The sequence below is a fragment of the Anabrus simplex genome, chromosome 3 (assembly GCF_040414725.1).
Source record: "Anabrus simplex isolate iqAnaSimp1 chromosome 3, ASM4041472v1, whole genome shotgun sequence".
Lineage (NCBI taxonomy): Eukaryota > Metazoa > Arthropoda > Insecta > Orthoptera > Tettigoniidae > Anabrus > Anabrus simplex.
The window spans coordinates 291,634,785-291,649,137 of record NC_090267.1 but is presented as its reverse complement, the minus strand read 5'-3'; the positions used below and the strand labels follow the sequence as shown (position 1 = coordinate 291,649,137).

Here is a 14,353-nt window from a genome sequence, read left to right as displayed (position 1 = left end):
AGCTATAATCAAGAGTTCACCCCCCCCCCCCCCTCTCTCTCTCTCTCTCTCTCTCTCTCTCAGCATTGTAGTTCTTTCTATGCAAGAATTAGGATGCATCATTCTTTGCTTACTAAGCATTGCCCTTATTGTTCAATTGATGTTTTCTAGATCTGTTTGAGACCAATTTAGAATGCCAAATGAATGTGTCAGTGCAGTTACAGCATAGGCCTATCTGTTGACTGCCTTTGATAGGTTGGAAGCATTAACCTTAGTTTTTAAGATGAAGCAGAGCCTATGCTGAAATTTCTGCATGAGTTTTTCTTTCTGAAGTTTATTTTAAATCTTGATTGATTGCTCAAAGCCTAGATACTTATACCGGTATATGTTTAGTTTTTGCCCATGCTTTCAATCTGTTGATCAGTTGCAATGGTTATTCCTTCTGTCCTATACAAATTGTCCTTTTTAATGCTGTTTATTTTGCATTTACCTTACCAAATTCCATGCAGATGTCTTTGGAAATGTTTTCCATGATATTGATGAGGGATGTCATTTGAGATCCATTTGCTGCATATAATTTGATGTCATTGTTGTGGAAGAGGTGGTTTGATTTGTGAAGGTTATGTTCAGTTTTATTTGATATCCATAGTTGGTCAGGGAGCCTCCGTGGCTCAGACGGCAGTGCATCGGCCTCTCACCGCTGGATACCATGGTTCAAATCGCGCTCACTCCATGTGAGATTTGTGCTGGACAAAGCGGAGGCGGGACAGGTTTTTCTCCGGGTACTCCGGTTTTCCCTGTCATCTTTCATTCCAGCAACACTCTCCGTTCTCATTTCATTGCATCTATCACTCATTAATAAATCACTTTGGGAGTGGCGACCCCATCGTACTAACAGCCTATATCTGCTTCATTCATTACATCCCTGACCCGGTCAAAGACTGGAAAACAGGTTGTAGGTTTTCATTTTCAGTTGGTCAGGATCTCAGAGATTGGGTTAAGACATAAGTAGAACCACAGTGCACTCAAAGCCAGTGTTGCCAACTTATATTATCAAGATCTGCTAAATACTACTAAAAATCCGCTAAACTTCTGCCAAGAAATCCGATCTCAAATAATGAGCAATAATAATTATTATTATTATAATAAATAATAATGTTAAATGTCTGCACTCACCTGATCTGTGAGTTTCACTGTTATTAACCCCCTGCCTACGTGCCGGCGAGCTAAAACTTTTTCGTTTTACTGCCGGGTGCAAACTAGGTAAACCGAGCTCGATAGCTGCAGCCACTTAAGTGCTGCCAGTATCCAGTGTTCGGGAGATAGTAGGTTCGAACCCCACTGGTGGCAGCCCTGAAGATAGTTTTCCGTGGTTTCCCATTTTCATACCAGGCTAATGCTGGGGCTGTACCTTAATTAAGGCCACGGCCGCTTCCTTCCCAGTCCTAGCCCTTTCCTGTCCCATCGTCGCCATAAGACTTATCTGTGTAGGTGCGACGTATAAAAAAAAAAAAAAAAAAGCAAACTAGGTAAATCCCCTACCTCAAGGGCCACACACAGAACAGGCCAGTTCATTAAACGGTCTTCCTTCGTAGCATAAATATAAATGCTACTCTCTTACAGTTTCATTATCTGTCATCATTCGTCAACTAAGAGGTAAGTAACCTTTCCCCACGCATTACAAATTTATGATACCATGATCTCATAATATCAAATTCAAATTACATGTTTTCCTCATGTGACAGCTAGCTCCTGACAAGAAATACGGAATAGCTCAGAGACAGACTGGAGTACAAATTTAAAAAAACGTAAAATGGATAAAACACTAAATTCCGCTATAATAAATCTAGAATTCCGCCATAAATTCCACTGCCCACTAAATGATATATTTCTCCGCCGACAGTCTCCTAATTCTGCCAAATTTAGCGGAAAACCCACTAAGTTGGCAACACTGTTTCTGTGGTGGTGGTGGTGATCGTCTTCAGGATGATCTTGATATGCCAAAGTTGCGTTGTTGTAGTAAGAAATTTGATGAGTGTTACATTTATAACGTATAGTTTTAAGGGTGTGGATTAGCCAGCTATGTGGCGGCACCGTATTAAATGTCTTTCTACAGTCAGTGTAGGTCGTCAGGAGATTGCGTTACTGCTTCTGAGTCTGCTGTAGGATTACATGATTGATTATGAGCTGTTCCTTACAGCCTTGGCCACCCCTCTAACAGCCTTTTTGTTCTTCTGTCAAAAATTTTATACTGAAGTATGTGCCCACAGATGACATTGGTGATGACCTATGTGATGATTTTGTGGGCAAACAGGTTATTGGTCTATAATTGGCTACGTTAGCCATTTCATCACTCTTTGGCAGTATGTAGGTTTGTCCTTCACTGAGAAAGTGTGGTAAATGTTGAGGATTATCAATTACCTGAGTCACAAGATCAAGCAGTTTCTTGTGTGTGCTGGTGAATATTTTATATCAATAGTTTTGGATTTTGTCTGGTCCAGGAGTTTTCCAGCTGTTTGTCTTGTTGATAACCCTCTGTATATCTTGTTCAGTGATGACTAGGTCTTGTTCTGAATGATTTTTCATGTATTTTATGGATCCCCTTTGCATCTTCTCTATGCTGTACAGGTTTGGACCACATATTACTCCAAAAGTTGGTTATTTTTTCTTCATTTGGTATTTGGGTATTAGTTAATTCAACTTTTTTATCAAGACTTCTGTAGAATGCCTTTTCATTAACTCTGAAGAGAGTTCTGTGTCCTTCTTTGGTAACTTTATATCTCCTCAATTTTGCCATCTGTACAGCCAGTTTTTGCTTGTCGTTATCTATAGTTAACTGGATTTCTCGGTCTCCTTTGTTTTTAATGTTTGGTATCTTTCTCATGATTTTGAAAGTGATTTTTCTAGTTTTATTACCAGAAGCATACTGTGTGAGCAGGCCTAGTACTTCATGCAAGCCCTTTATTTTATTATTTATGCATCGTTCACATTGAGGGGTTCTTTTCACCCTGGGGTTAAAGTTTTGGTCACTGGGAATCTGGTTGTGGAGTGTTAACACAGTAACATCTGTGCAGTGTATGAGTAGATGAAAGTCTGTAAGGTTCTCTACTTTATCAAGAAATGATGGCAGACATTGGTTATCACCTTCAGTAATCTTTTTAGTACTGTGTTTTGATCCCAGCTTCAGGATAAAGGTTCTTGAATTTGGATCACTGTCGTCCCATTTGATAAATGCTATCTGCATAATGTCTATTATTTTTCCGTGTTCCTCTTGTGTGCTTTTGTTTGTTTCTGTTTCTAAATGTGTGGATTGACTATTACCTGTTATCCTCTGATTTTGTGTTGTGTTTATATCAATTGTTTGATGGTTTTTATTGAAGTTCTCCAGCATTGGTTGGAGTTCATTGAGGACTTCCTGTTTGATTTGTTATATTTCAAAAAGTATATTATTATTATTATTATTATTATTATTATTATTATTATTATTATTATTATTATTATTATTATTATTATTATTATTATTATTATTATTATTATTAAAACAATGATAGTAATAACTTTTCCCAAATACCTCTTTTTAAAATGCTATCATGGTCAAGTGCATGTTCTTCTGAAGCATTGCTTGAAGAGGTGTATTTTATTTTTTATATTCAGAGAAGTGCTTTTTCCATTTGCATCCTAATATTCAATCTCTTTTTTGTTTCAGCTGAAGCTCTTCATCTTGCAAACTTGATGGCGGCACATGGATACTTCTTCCCTATTGATGACCACATGTTATCCGTTAAGAATGACAACACCTTTTATAGGTTCCAGGTACTTATTTATATCTTTTTGTGAGTAATGTGCAGTAATTTACCTCTTTGGGGGGATAATGTAATAAGTTTTCTTTATGTTCTTCTGTACTGATTATGTCAATAAATGTAAATAGAGTGTGGATATTTTGCAAAGCCTACTGTATATTTTTCAAATTGTTGTTGCTGTTAACTATACTATGCTATGATGGAAGCCATTTTTTTCTGTGTTGGCTTATTCATACCTTTAGTTTTTCCAGTCTGTAGAACACAAAATACAGGTTGTAACTTTACTAATTCTACTTGCCCCACAGTTTCACATCGTTGCGACTGTAACTACTGGATTTAAATTGATCTTACTTACAATAATTATAATAATCTGAAGTATTTGTAATTTGGTGCCTCAGTTCACCAATATGGATGCCTTGAATTTAATTAGAGCATGATAAATTTTCTCTTCTCTCAAAGGATGTGTATATGAGGCTGCGTATTGGTACATCTGATACAAACCTTACCTAACCCTCCGAAAATGATTTTTTTTTAAAAGGGGTGGGAACTGCACCAAAATGATCTACCTCCACAATGACCTGGAAAGAAAGAAATCCATTTCATCAAGCCCTTGTAACAAACATATGAACAAATCTTCAAAATAAACAAAGGAAATTTTCCCCTTACAAATTAATATATAAATACAAATGGAGGAAGATAGGTTACCTAAGAGAATAATGGACTGTTATGGAGGGTAAGAAAAGTAGAGGGAGACCAAGACAATGATGGTTAGACTCAGTTTCTAACGATTTAAAGATAAGAGGTATAGAACTAAATGAGGCCACAGCACTAGTTGCAAGTAGAGGATTGTGGCAACAATTATTAAATTCACAGTGGCTTGCAGACTGAATGCTGAAAGGCATAATGGTCTATAATGATGATGGATGAATGTATGTATACAAATCTAAAGCCAAAACAAATAAATTGGAAACAAAGCACTACGATCTTTTACTATTTGTAGCAATAGTATAGATAACAGCAATACACTTCAATTCTTTGAGCAACATATTCAATTTTCAGGGACTGTACCACAGACACGTGGTTTCCTGATTCAGATCACCTTTGTTATCCTGTATTTTTTTTAGCCACTAACTGAATTTTACTCTAGTATAATCATACTGTTCAGTTTCCAAACACACACATCTCTTTCATAAGACTCATCTACACCTTGAAATCACGCTGTAGACTGCAGCAATTCAACAGCACATACAAGATATTCGCCAACAGTCAGTATAGATAGTAACCAATTTATACTGGACCATAGACAACCCATGAACACTGTAAAAATTAACTAAAATTAGAAATCTGAAGTCAATTAGGAAACATAACTAAATAAGGTGTTTTTTTGGTTCAGATGAAGAAATTGAAAGAATGTATGAAGAGCTAGAAGATTTAATACAATATGTAAAAGGTGACGAGAATCTAATTGTGACGGGAGACTGGAATGCAGTGGTACGCCAAGGAAGAGAAGGTAATACGGTAGGACAAATTGGATTGGGACAAAGGAATGAAAGAGGAAGCCAGTCCTTGCTAATAGTTGGTTCAAACGCCACAAAAGACAGCTGTATACATGGATGAGACCTGGAGACACTGGAAGGTACCAAATAGACTTCATTACGATTAGGCAGAGTTTCATAAACCAGGTAATGGATTGCAAAACTTTCCCAGGAGTAAACGTGGACTCTGACCACAACTTGTTGGTCATGAAATGCCACTTGAAGTTGAAGAAATTGAAGAAAGGAAGGGATGCAAGGTGGTGGGATCTAGACAATTTGAAAGAAAAGAGTGTGGGGGACTGTTTCAAGGAACATGTTGCACAAGGACTACATGAAGGCTGAAGGAAACACAATAGAGGGAAAATGGATCGTCATGAAGAATGAGGTCTCTAGGTCTGCTGAAGAAATGATAGGAAGAAAGGAAAGATCACCTAAGAATCAATGGATAACTCAGGAGATACTAGACCTGATTGATGAACAACAAAAGTACGAGAATGCATAAAATGAAGAGGGCAGAAATGAATACAGGTGATTAAAGAATGAAGTGGATAGAAAGTGTAGGACAGCTACGGAAGAATCGCTGAAGGCAAATTGCAAGGATGTTTGTATTATCCTAGGAAAGGTAGATGCTGCATACAGGAGAATCAAGGAAACCTTTGGAGAAAGGAAAACTAGGTGTATGAATATTAAGAGCTCAGATGAAAAACCACTTCTAGGGAAAGAAGACAAGGCAGGAAGATGGCAGGAACATATCCAGCTGTTGTATCAAGGTAAAGACATACCGGTAGATGATTTGGTTCTGGAACAAGAAGAGGCTGTTGATGATGATGAAATGGGGGACCCAGTTTTGGGGTCAGAATTTGACAGAGCTTTGAGAGACCTTAATAGGAACAAGACACCTGGAATTGATGACATACCCTCTGAATTACTGACTGCCTTAGGAGAAACCAGCATGGCAGAGTTATTCCATTTAGTGTGCAAGATGTATGGGACAGGAGAAATGCCATCCGATTTTTGGAAAAATGTTATTATACTTATTCCCAAGAAAGCCAGTGCTGAAAAATGTATAAACTACTGCACCATTAATTTAGTATTTCATGCCTGCAAAATTTTAACACGTGTTATTTACAAAAGAATGGAAGGACAAATTGAAACTGAGTCAGGAGAAGTTATCAGTTTGGCTTCAGAAGAAATGTAGGAACACGTAAAGCAATTCTGATTTTACGTCTGTTCTGAGAGGATCAAATTAAGAAGGACAAACCCACATACATGGCATTCGCAGATGTTGAAAAGACATTGGATAATGTTGATTGGACCAAGCTACGAGGGTAATCCCAAAAATAAGGTCTCCTATTTTTTTATAAATACAGAACTCTGTTCGTGTGGCTGTTGGTCACAATATTGAACATGCGCACACCACACTGAGGCACTAAGTCTTGGCTTGGCAGCCGTTGAGAATGGAGCTCCCGTTGGATGTTACCGCAAGTGCGATGTGCACGCACTTATTCCGTTTTTGAACGCAAAAGGTACTGAACCGATTGAAATCCATTGCCAATTGACGGAAGTGTATGGTGAGTCATGCATGGATGTCAAATATATTCGTAAGTGGTGTAGAGAGTTTGCAGCTGGTCGGACTGAAATTCACGACGAACGTTCAAAGGAGCGGGAGACCGTTAATTTCTGTTGAGACAGTCATGAAGGTTGAGCAAATCATACGTGAAGATCAGCGGATCACTCTGGATGATCCCTGCACTGTGGTTCCTGAGGTTTCCTGAGAAGAAAGAATTATCTACAATCTCTATAAAAACCAGTCTGCAGTGATAAGAATTGAGGGCTTTGAAAAAGAAGCAACAATCCAGAAAGGAGTGAGGCAAGGTTGCAGTTTGACCCCGCTGATGGCTACCAATTACTACATGTGGTTACGGGCAACACAAGAAGTTTCCAATAACGGCAGTGATGTACCTGAGATTTACTGATGACATTGTTATTTTATTATTTTATCTGAAAAGGCAGAAGATCTAGAGAAATTGCTGAATGGGATGGACAGAGTCTTGGGTAAGGAATACAAGATGAAAATAAGTAAGTCCAAAATAAAAGTAATGGAGTGCAGTCGAACAAAGTCAGGTGATGCAGGAAATATTAAATTAGGAAATGAAGTCTTGAAGGAAGTAGATGAACTTGGGTAGCAAAATAACTAATAATGGCAGAAGTAAGGAGGTCATAAAATGCAGACTAGCACAAACAAAGAAGGCCTTTCTTAAGAAAAGAAATTTGCTCACTTCGAACATTGATATCGGAATTAGAAAGACTTTTTGAAGACTTTCGCCTGGAGCGGGGCATTGTATGGAAGTGAAACATGGACAATAACTAGCTCGGAAAGAAAGATGATGATGATGATGATGATGATGATGATGATGATGATGATGATGCTTGTTGTTTAAAGGAGCCTAACATCTAAGGTCATCAGCCCCTAATAGTACGAGATGGATGACATAATAATTAAAATTTTAAAATGTATCCACTGACTTGAATTTAAAACAGATGATGATGAACAATGATTGTGAGTTATAAATAAACAGTGGATCTAATTTGCAATGCCTTATTTTCAGTAAAATGATAGATGATAGATTTAGGTAAAGTAAGGCATTGCCTTAAAAAACAATAATATATCATGCAAATTAATGTTTTAAAAAACACATTTAAGTATACAAACACAAACTAAAACAGAATCAATTTAATTAAATGTAGTAAACAATAATATAAAGACTAATATGAAACACTACGTTTATATATGATAAAACAAACCACTATTCCTCATAAAACGGATGACGAGGTCTGCTAACTGCTCGTCATTTCGTAGGATGAGGGAGATGGTACTTGGGAGTTTTAGAATACGGCACAGATCGATCAGGTCCACGCACTCCGTAAGGATGTGTACCGCGGTAAGATGATCACCGCAAGTACGGAAAGAGAGTGGAAGATTTCGAAATGTGCTGTTACAGAAGAATGCTGAAGGTGAGATGGATAGATCGAATCATGAAATGAAGAGATACTGAATCAAATTGGTAAGAAGTGATTGATTTTGCAAAATTTGACAGTAAGAAGAGATAGAATGATAGGACACATCTTAAACTTGTGCAGTTGGTTTTTGAAGGAAGTGTAGGTGGTAAGAATGGTAGGGGTAGACCAAGGTATTAATATGACAAGCAGATTAGAGCAGATGTAGGATACAGCATTTATGTAGAAATGAAAAGGTTAACACATGATAGGGTGGAATGGAGAGCTGCATCAAACCAGTCTATGGACTGATGACTCAAACAACAACATTTTTGGTGTAAAAAACCTCTACACAGCCCGGCATACTTTTACCACGCTTGGCAAATCACAGACGATCAATATGTTGCCTATCTATCACCTTCATATCAATAAACTCATATCATTGCTATGTTCAGATTACTGTGGCAACTTATCTCGGAGTAAGCTATTATGTGATTTTCACTAACATTTCACAGATAATATCTCTTTAGGTCTGTATTTTCAAATAAAACACAGTCACTCATGTGATAGATCTCTCTGAAAATATTTGTACGAAGATTCATAAAATTCTGTCAGCAGTTTAAATGTGGTAATATTTTGGAAGGCAGACTGGCGTCATTTCATTCTTATAGATAAGGGATAAAAGTCATTAGTAAAGGTGAAATAAACAACTATATCAGACTAAAATAACCAATAAATTACATTATTTTTAAATATAATTTTTGTATTTTTTTAAGAGAAGCAGAGGGAGATCAAGATGATGATAGTTAGACTCAAACTGGAATGATTTAATGATAATAATAATAATAATAATAATAATAATAATAATAATAATAATAATAATCATATGGCCTCAGCTACCGTGTGCAGACATTTCAATTTGACGCCATCTGGCTGTCTGCTCGTCAATTTCGACATTCCGTTTTACTCTAGGTCCGCTAGATGGCAGACAGAGTAAACCGGATCTCTCTTGGGCGTCTATGGCTGAGATTTAATTAATTTTGTTGGGTAAATACCAAATGTATCACCAGAGATCTTTTACATGCCGACATCGTACGACATGGAGTGTCGAATGGACTTTTTTCCACCCTTCAAAAATCCGACTACCTCTGCCAGGTTTGAACCCGCTATCTTGGGATTCGGAGGCCGACACTCTACCACGGATCCACAGAGGCAGCTGATTTAATGATAAAAGGTATGGAACGAAACAAGCCACAGAGCTAGGTGCAGATAGAGGCTTACAGACTGTAATGAAGATGTATGTATGTACATACATATCTGATCAAAATTGTCTGGTCACTTTATTTAAATTTATATAAATAATAATTTTTATTTTCCAAAAATCCTGGTAAATGGTCATCATGAGATCACTTAAGAAATCCTCAAAAATGGTAGAAACATGAAATTATGCTTCCAAGGTTGCATACATAAGCTGCAAATCTGGTATTCACTTACCTGGACCTTGTCCATCCCAATATTGTAACTATTAGCTGCTGTCCTTGGAGGCCTGGATTTGATTCCCAGTACTGCCAGAGATTTAAGACTGGCATGAGAGATGGCATGTGGTTGAGGTGATACATGCAGCTCACCTTCATTGGGGGTGTGCCTGAAAAGAGCTGTACCACCTCAGGATAAGGACATGAGTTTACTTTGTCCTGCTCCGTGGCTAAATAGTTAGCATGCTGACTTTTGGTCCAAAGGGTCCCAGGTTCGATTTCCAGCTGGTTCAGGGATTTTCACCTTAATTGGTTCATTCCGATTGTTTGGGAGCTGGGGGTGTGCCATTTTCAACATAAGAATTCATCCTGCTACGACTCCATCCTCACTGACACACAGATTGCATCAATTCAAAAGACCTGTACCAGGCCTCTCTGGAGGGGATACACCATTTAATTTTACTGGACCTTACCTACAACCCCCTGAAAACTATCATAACTGGATAAAAGCATGCACTCAGGCTATTATGTAAGAATTTACTTGACAGTTTAGTTAATAGAATTTATGTAAAAATAAAATGAGTCAGTAAAATATTTGTAATAAAAAAATAATAGTGGGACATAAAATAAAATGTACAACTTGGGAAAGTATTTTTTTCCATACTCCACCAACATCATCTGTTACTCTTTATACACTAAGACCAAATTTTTAGGCCTTGTGTACTTCCTCCTGTTGACCTCATCCTGAAGTCCTTAGTTCATCTCTCCTGTAATGAAGTAACCAGGATCATTTCCAGTCATGTTTCTCCATTACAAAGTGCTGGCTCACCTCTATTTCCTGTAGTGATAAGCGTGTTCTCACTCATAATATCAGTTGGTCTTGACCTGGTTACGAAAAGCAGTCCATGCATTTGTGACTCACATATCAACAAATTAATCTAAAAAGCCACCTAATCGATACTTTATTTCTTTTGCCTTTGGCAAACTTAAAAATACATTAACAAACACAGTACATGTTTCGACCACTTAGTGGTCATCTTCAGCTGTATATAAAAAATCTTTCTCCGGAATATTCCACGAACAATCAGACCATGTCACACCGCTATCACACTAGGTCGTGCACGAAGGCAGTTCTCCAAGGCAACGCGGATTAAACATTTGCCAGATAGGATCACGAGGCAAGCTGCCCGAATCAGATCGCCATTTTGTATAACAGAAGCCACCACAGGGTTTTAACAAGTTAAACGACTAACACAAATTCTTTTATCACATTCCGAAGAGCAATTCCCGGAAGTTAAACAGTCAACACGGCCTTTTAACCACAAGAATATCACTCAAGGAAGTTATCAAATATAAACAATAAATACCTGAAGACTGGTGCATCTGACATAAACTTTCATTCAAGCACAAGTGTTTTTGAATAAGTGCCTTACCATAGACACTTTAGAATATTTTAAGTGTGTTTATTAAAAACAAAGTGTTTAACAGCACCATAGACGCGAATTTTAATTAAGTTATTATTTTCTCACAAATGCCTGAAGATTGTTACAAACACGAACTTTTAATCACGCCACCTAATTTTATCAAAAAGAATTTTACCATAGATGCTTTTAAATGTTTTAAATATGTTTTTCATCATTTAAGTTTTTTTTTTAAAACACAATTGTAAACGATACTGTAATTTAAGTATCATTCACATAAATCTCCTTACCCCCAACCCCCCCCCCCCCATCTTCCAATTCATTTAAAGCATCTAGAACAATAGTTTTTGGATTCCCATGGGATATAGTTATAAGATCCAATGTGCTTGCTTTTAAATGTTATCATCTAAGATTTTTTATATACAGCTGAAGATGACCACTAAGTGGTCGAAACATGTACTGTGTTTGTTAATGTATTTTTAAGTTTGCCAAAGGCAAAAGAAATAAAGTATCGATTAGGTGGCTTTTTAGATTAATTTGTTGATTAAACTCATCGATACGGCCATGAAGTGGACAGCTTGCAATACTCACATATCACTCGTAACAGATACCCAACTATTTATCAAGTTCACACATTCCAATTAAGACAGTGTTTTGATAACTGTATTCAAACAGATGCCACGTATGACAAACAATATATGACTCTGAAGAGTTGTATTTAAATAACTGGCACTCACATTCACCAAGAGAACAGAAACAGTTCAGAATACACTGATACACATTTCCTTTTTAAAAATATACAATTCTTATAACAGAATATGCACACCTCCAATATCTGCAGCTGTGAAGGTCCACTGCCAACAATGCCAACTCCAAGTATCACATTTCTAACTTGCTTGTGTTTTGATCATATGTCGGTGACATTATTTTAACTTTTTAATGTACAAATAAATTGCATTTAATACAAATGAATATGTATGATACCAAATAACATATTCTGAGTTATATACAAATCAGGTTTCTTTTTTAAGTTATATTTTTTAGGGACCTGCAGAAATGTATGTATAAAAACAGAATTACACAGAAGTGAGTTACACATAAACCACTCTCAACTGTATTATTATTTATATAAATTTGAATAACATAAATTTCAATTAAAGCATTATGAGATATTAATGGTCTTGAATAGTTACATTTTGGTGCCCTATGTGGGGTTAGGATGTTTCATTTACACCAGCAAGAAATGGCAGATATTTTAGCTTCAGGAGGTCAGGTGAACCGTTATCACCATTAACCTGTGCAAGACCGGATCACCATTCATGTATACAAGGCTTTTGATAAATTTATAGGAAGAGGAATTTGGGATTGAATTAATTTATCAAAGGAAATGTTTAATAAATCAGTAAGTTCTTTGAAATCACTTAAGAAAAGACGGTAAATAATTGATAGGGAATCTGCCACATGGGCAACAGTCCTAAATGCAGATCATTGATGATAATGATGATAACTGATCAGACCCTGCTGAAGAAAATGAGGGCTCTTAGACTAGACAAATGACTAGTTGAATGGGTGGCTATATTTCTAAAAAATAGAAACTCAGAGAATTAGAGTTGGTGAAGCATTATCCGATCCTGTAATGATTAAGAGGTGAGGGGGGGGGGGGGAGGTTGGACCTTTGTTTTCTTCTGTATATCAATGATATGAGTAAAGAACCGGAATCATAAATAAGATATTTTACAGATGACGTTATACTGTAAATGTACCTCTCGGGTATCTCTGTAACTACTTAGGACTGAGCTCGATAGCTGCAGTCGCTTAAGTGCGGCCAGTATCCAGTATTCGGGAGTTAGTAGGTTCGAACCCCACTGTCGGCAGCTCTAAAATGGTTTTCCGTGGTTTCCCATTTTCACACCAGGCAAATGCTGGGGCTATACCTTAATTAAGGCCACGGCCGCTTCCTTCCCACTCCTAGCCCTTTCCTGTCCCATCATCGCCATAAGACCTATCTGTGTCGGTGCGACGTAAAGCAACTAGCAAAAAAAATAAGCACTTAGGGCTTAATATACAGAAAGATCTTCATTGGGGTAATCACATGAACGTGGTTGTAAATAACGGTTACAGATATCTTCATATGGTTGTGAAAATATTTAGGGGTTGTAAGAAGGATTTTAAGGAGGAGACCTGTAAGTCCCTGGTAAGACCCCAGTTGATATGTAGGGGACCTATACTAGGATTACTTGATATGAGAACTAGAAAAGAACCAAAGGAAAGCAGCACAATTTGTGTTGGGTGATTTCCGGCAAAAGAGTTTTGTTACAAAAATGTTGCAAATTTGGGCTGGAAAGACTTGGGAGTAAGGCAACAAACTGCTTGACTAAGTGATATGTTGATTGAAATAATAACATTAAGTTATTTATTAGACCACCTAATCAATACAAAATCATTATTACATGTAATAAGTGATATGTTCCAAGCTGTTGGTGGAGAAACAGTGTAGAATGACATTAGCAGAAGAATAAGCTTAAGTGGGGCTTGTACAGGTAGGAAAGCTCAAAATATGAAGATATAGTTGGAATTCAAGAGGACAAATTGGGGAAAATGAAGAAGAATTCGGGATCAAAATAATTTATCCAGGGAATTGTTCATTGAATTTCCAAGTTCTTTGAAATCATTTAAAAAAGGACTAGGTAAACAAGTGATAGTTAATCTGCCATCTGGGGGCTATAAATACAGATCAGTGATTGATTGATTGATTGATTGATTGATTGATTGATTGATTGATTGATTGATTGATTGATCGATCTCGCTATTCCATGTGGCAGCCTGGCAGGGGGTTTGGGTGTAGTGAATGGTAGCTGAATGATAAATGCCAGAGCGGAGGTGGGGTAATGTCTTTCATGAATGGGACTTGGTCCTCTTATAATACAACCTGTGACAATAAAGTTTGGTGAATAGTCCTGTACTATCAATATAGATGAACAATGCACGACAGTGACATTACTGTCTTTCGAAATAGTCCCCTCCCATAACTATGTACGGCTGAGATCAGTGATACATGTCCTGGAAACTTTGCAAGAAGGCTTCCTTTGGGATGGTGTTCAAAAGCCTCGTCACGTTTCGTTGGATGTTAGGAATATCGTCAAATC

The 14,353-nt window shown here is 37.2% G+C and overlaps 1 protein-coding gene across 1 annotated transcript in view; it reads left to right on the top strand.

Annotated features, from left to right (window-relative positions):
- Positions 1–14,353, top strand: part of RSG7 (Regulator of G-protein signaling 7) — a 157,566-nt gene that overhangs the window by 122,925 nt on the left and 20,288 nt on the right. Inside the window, exon 5 of the mRNA XM_067143099.2 lies at positions 3,686–3,792. Coding sequence (XP_066999200.1) covers positions 3,686–3,792 — 107 coding nt within the window. The remainder of the gene's footprint in view (positions 1–3,685; positions 3,793–14,353) is intronic.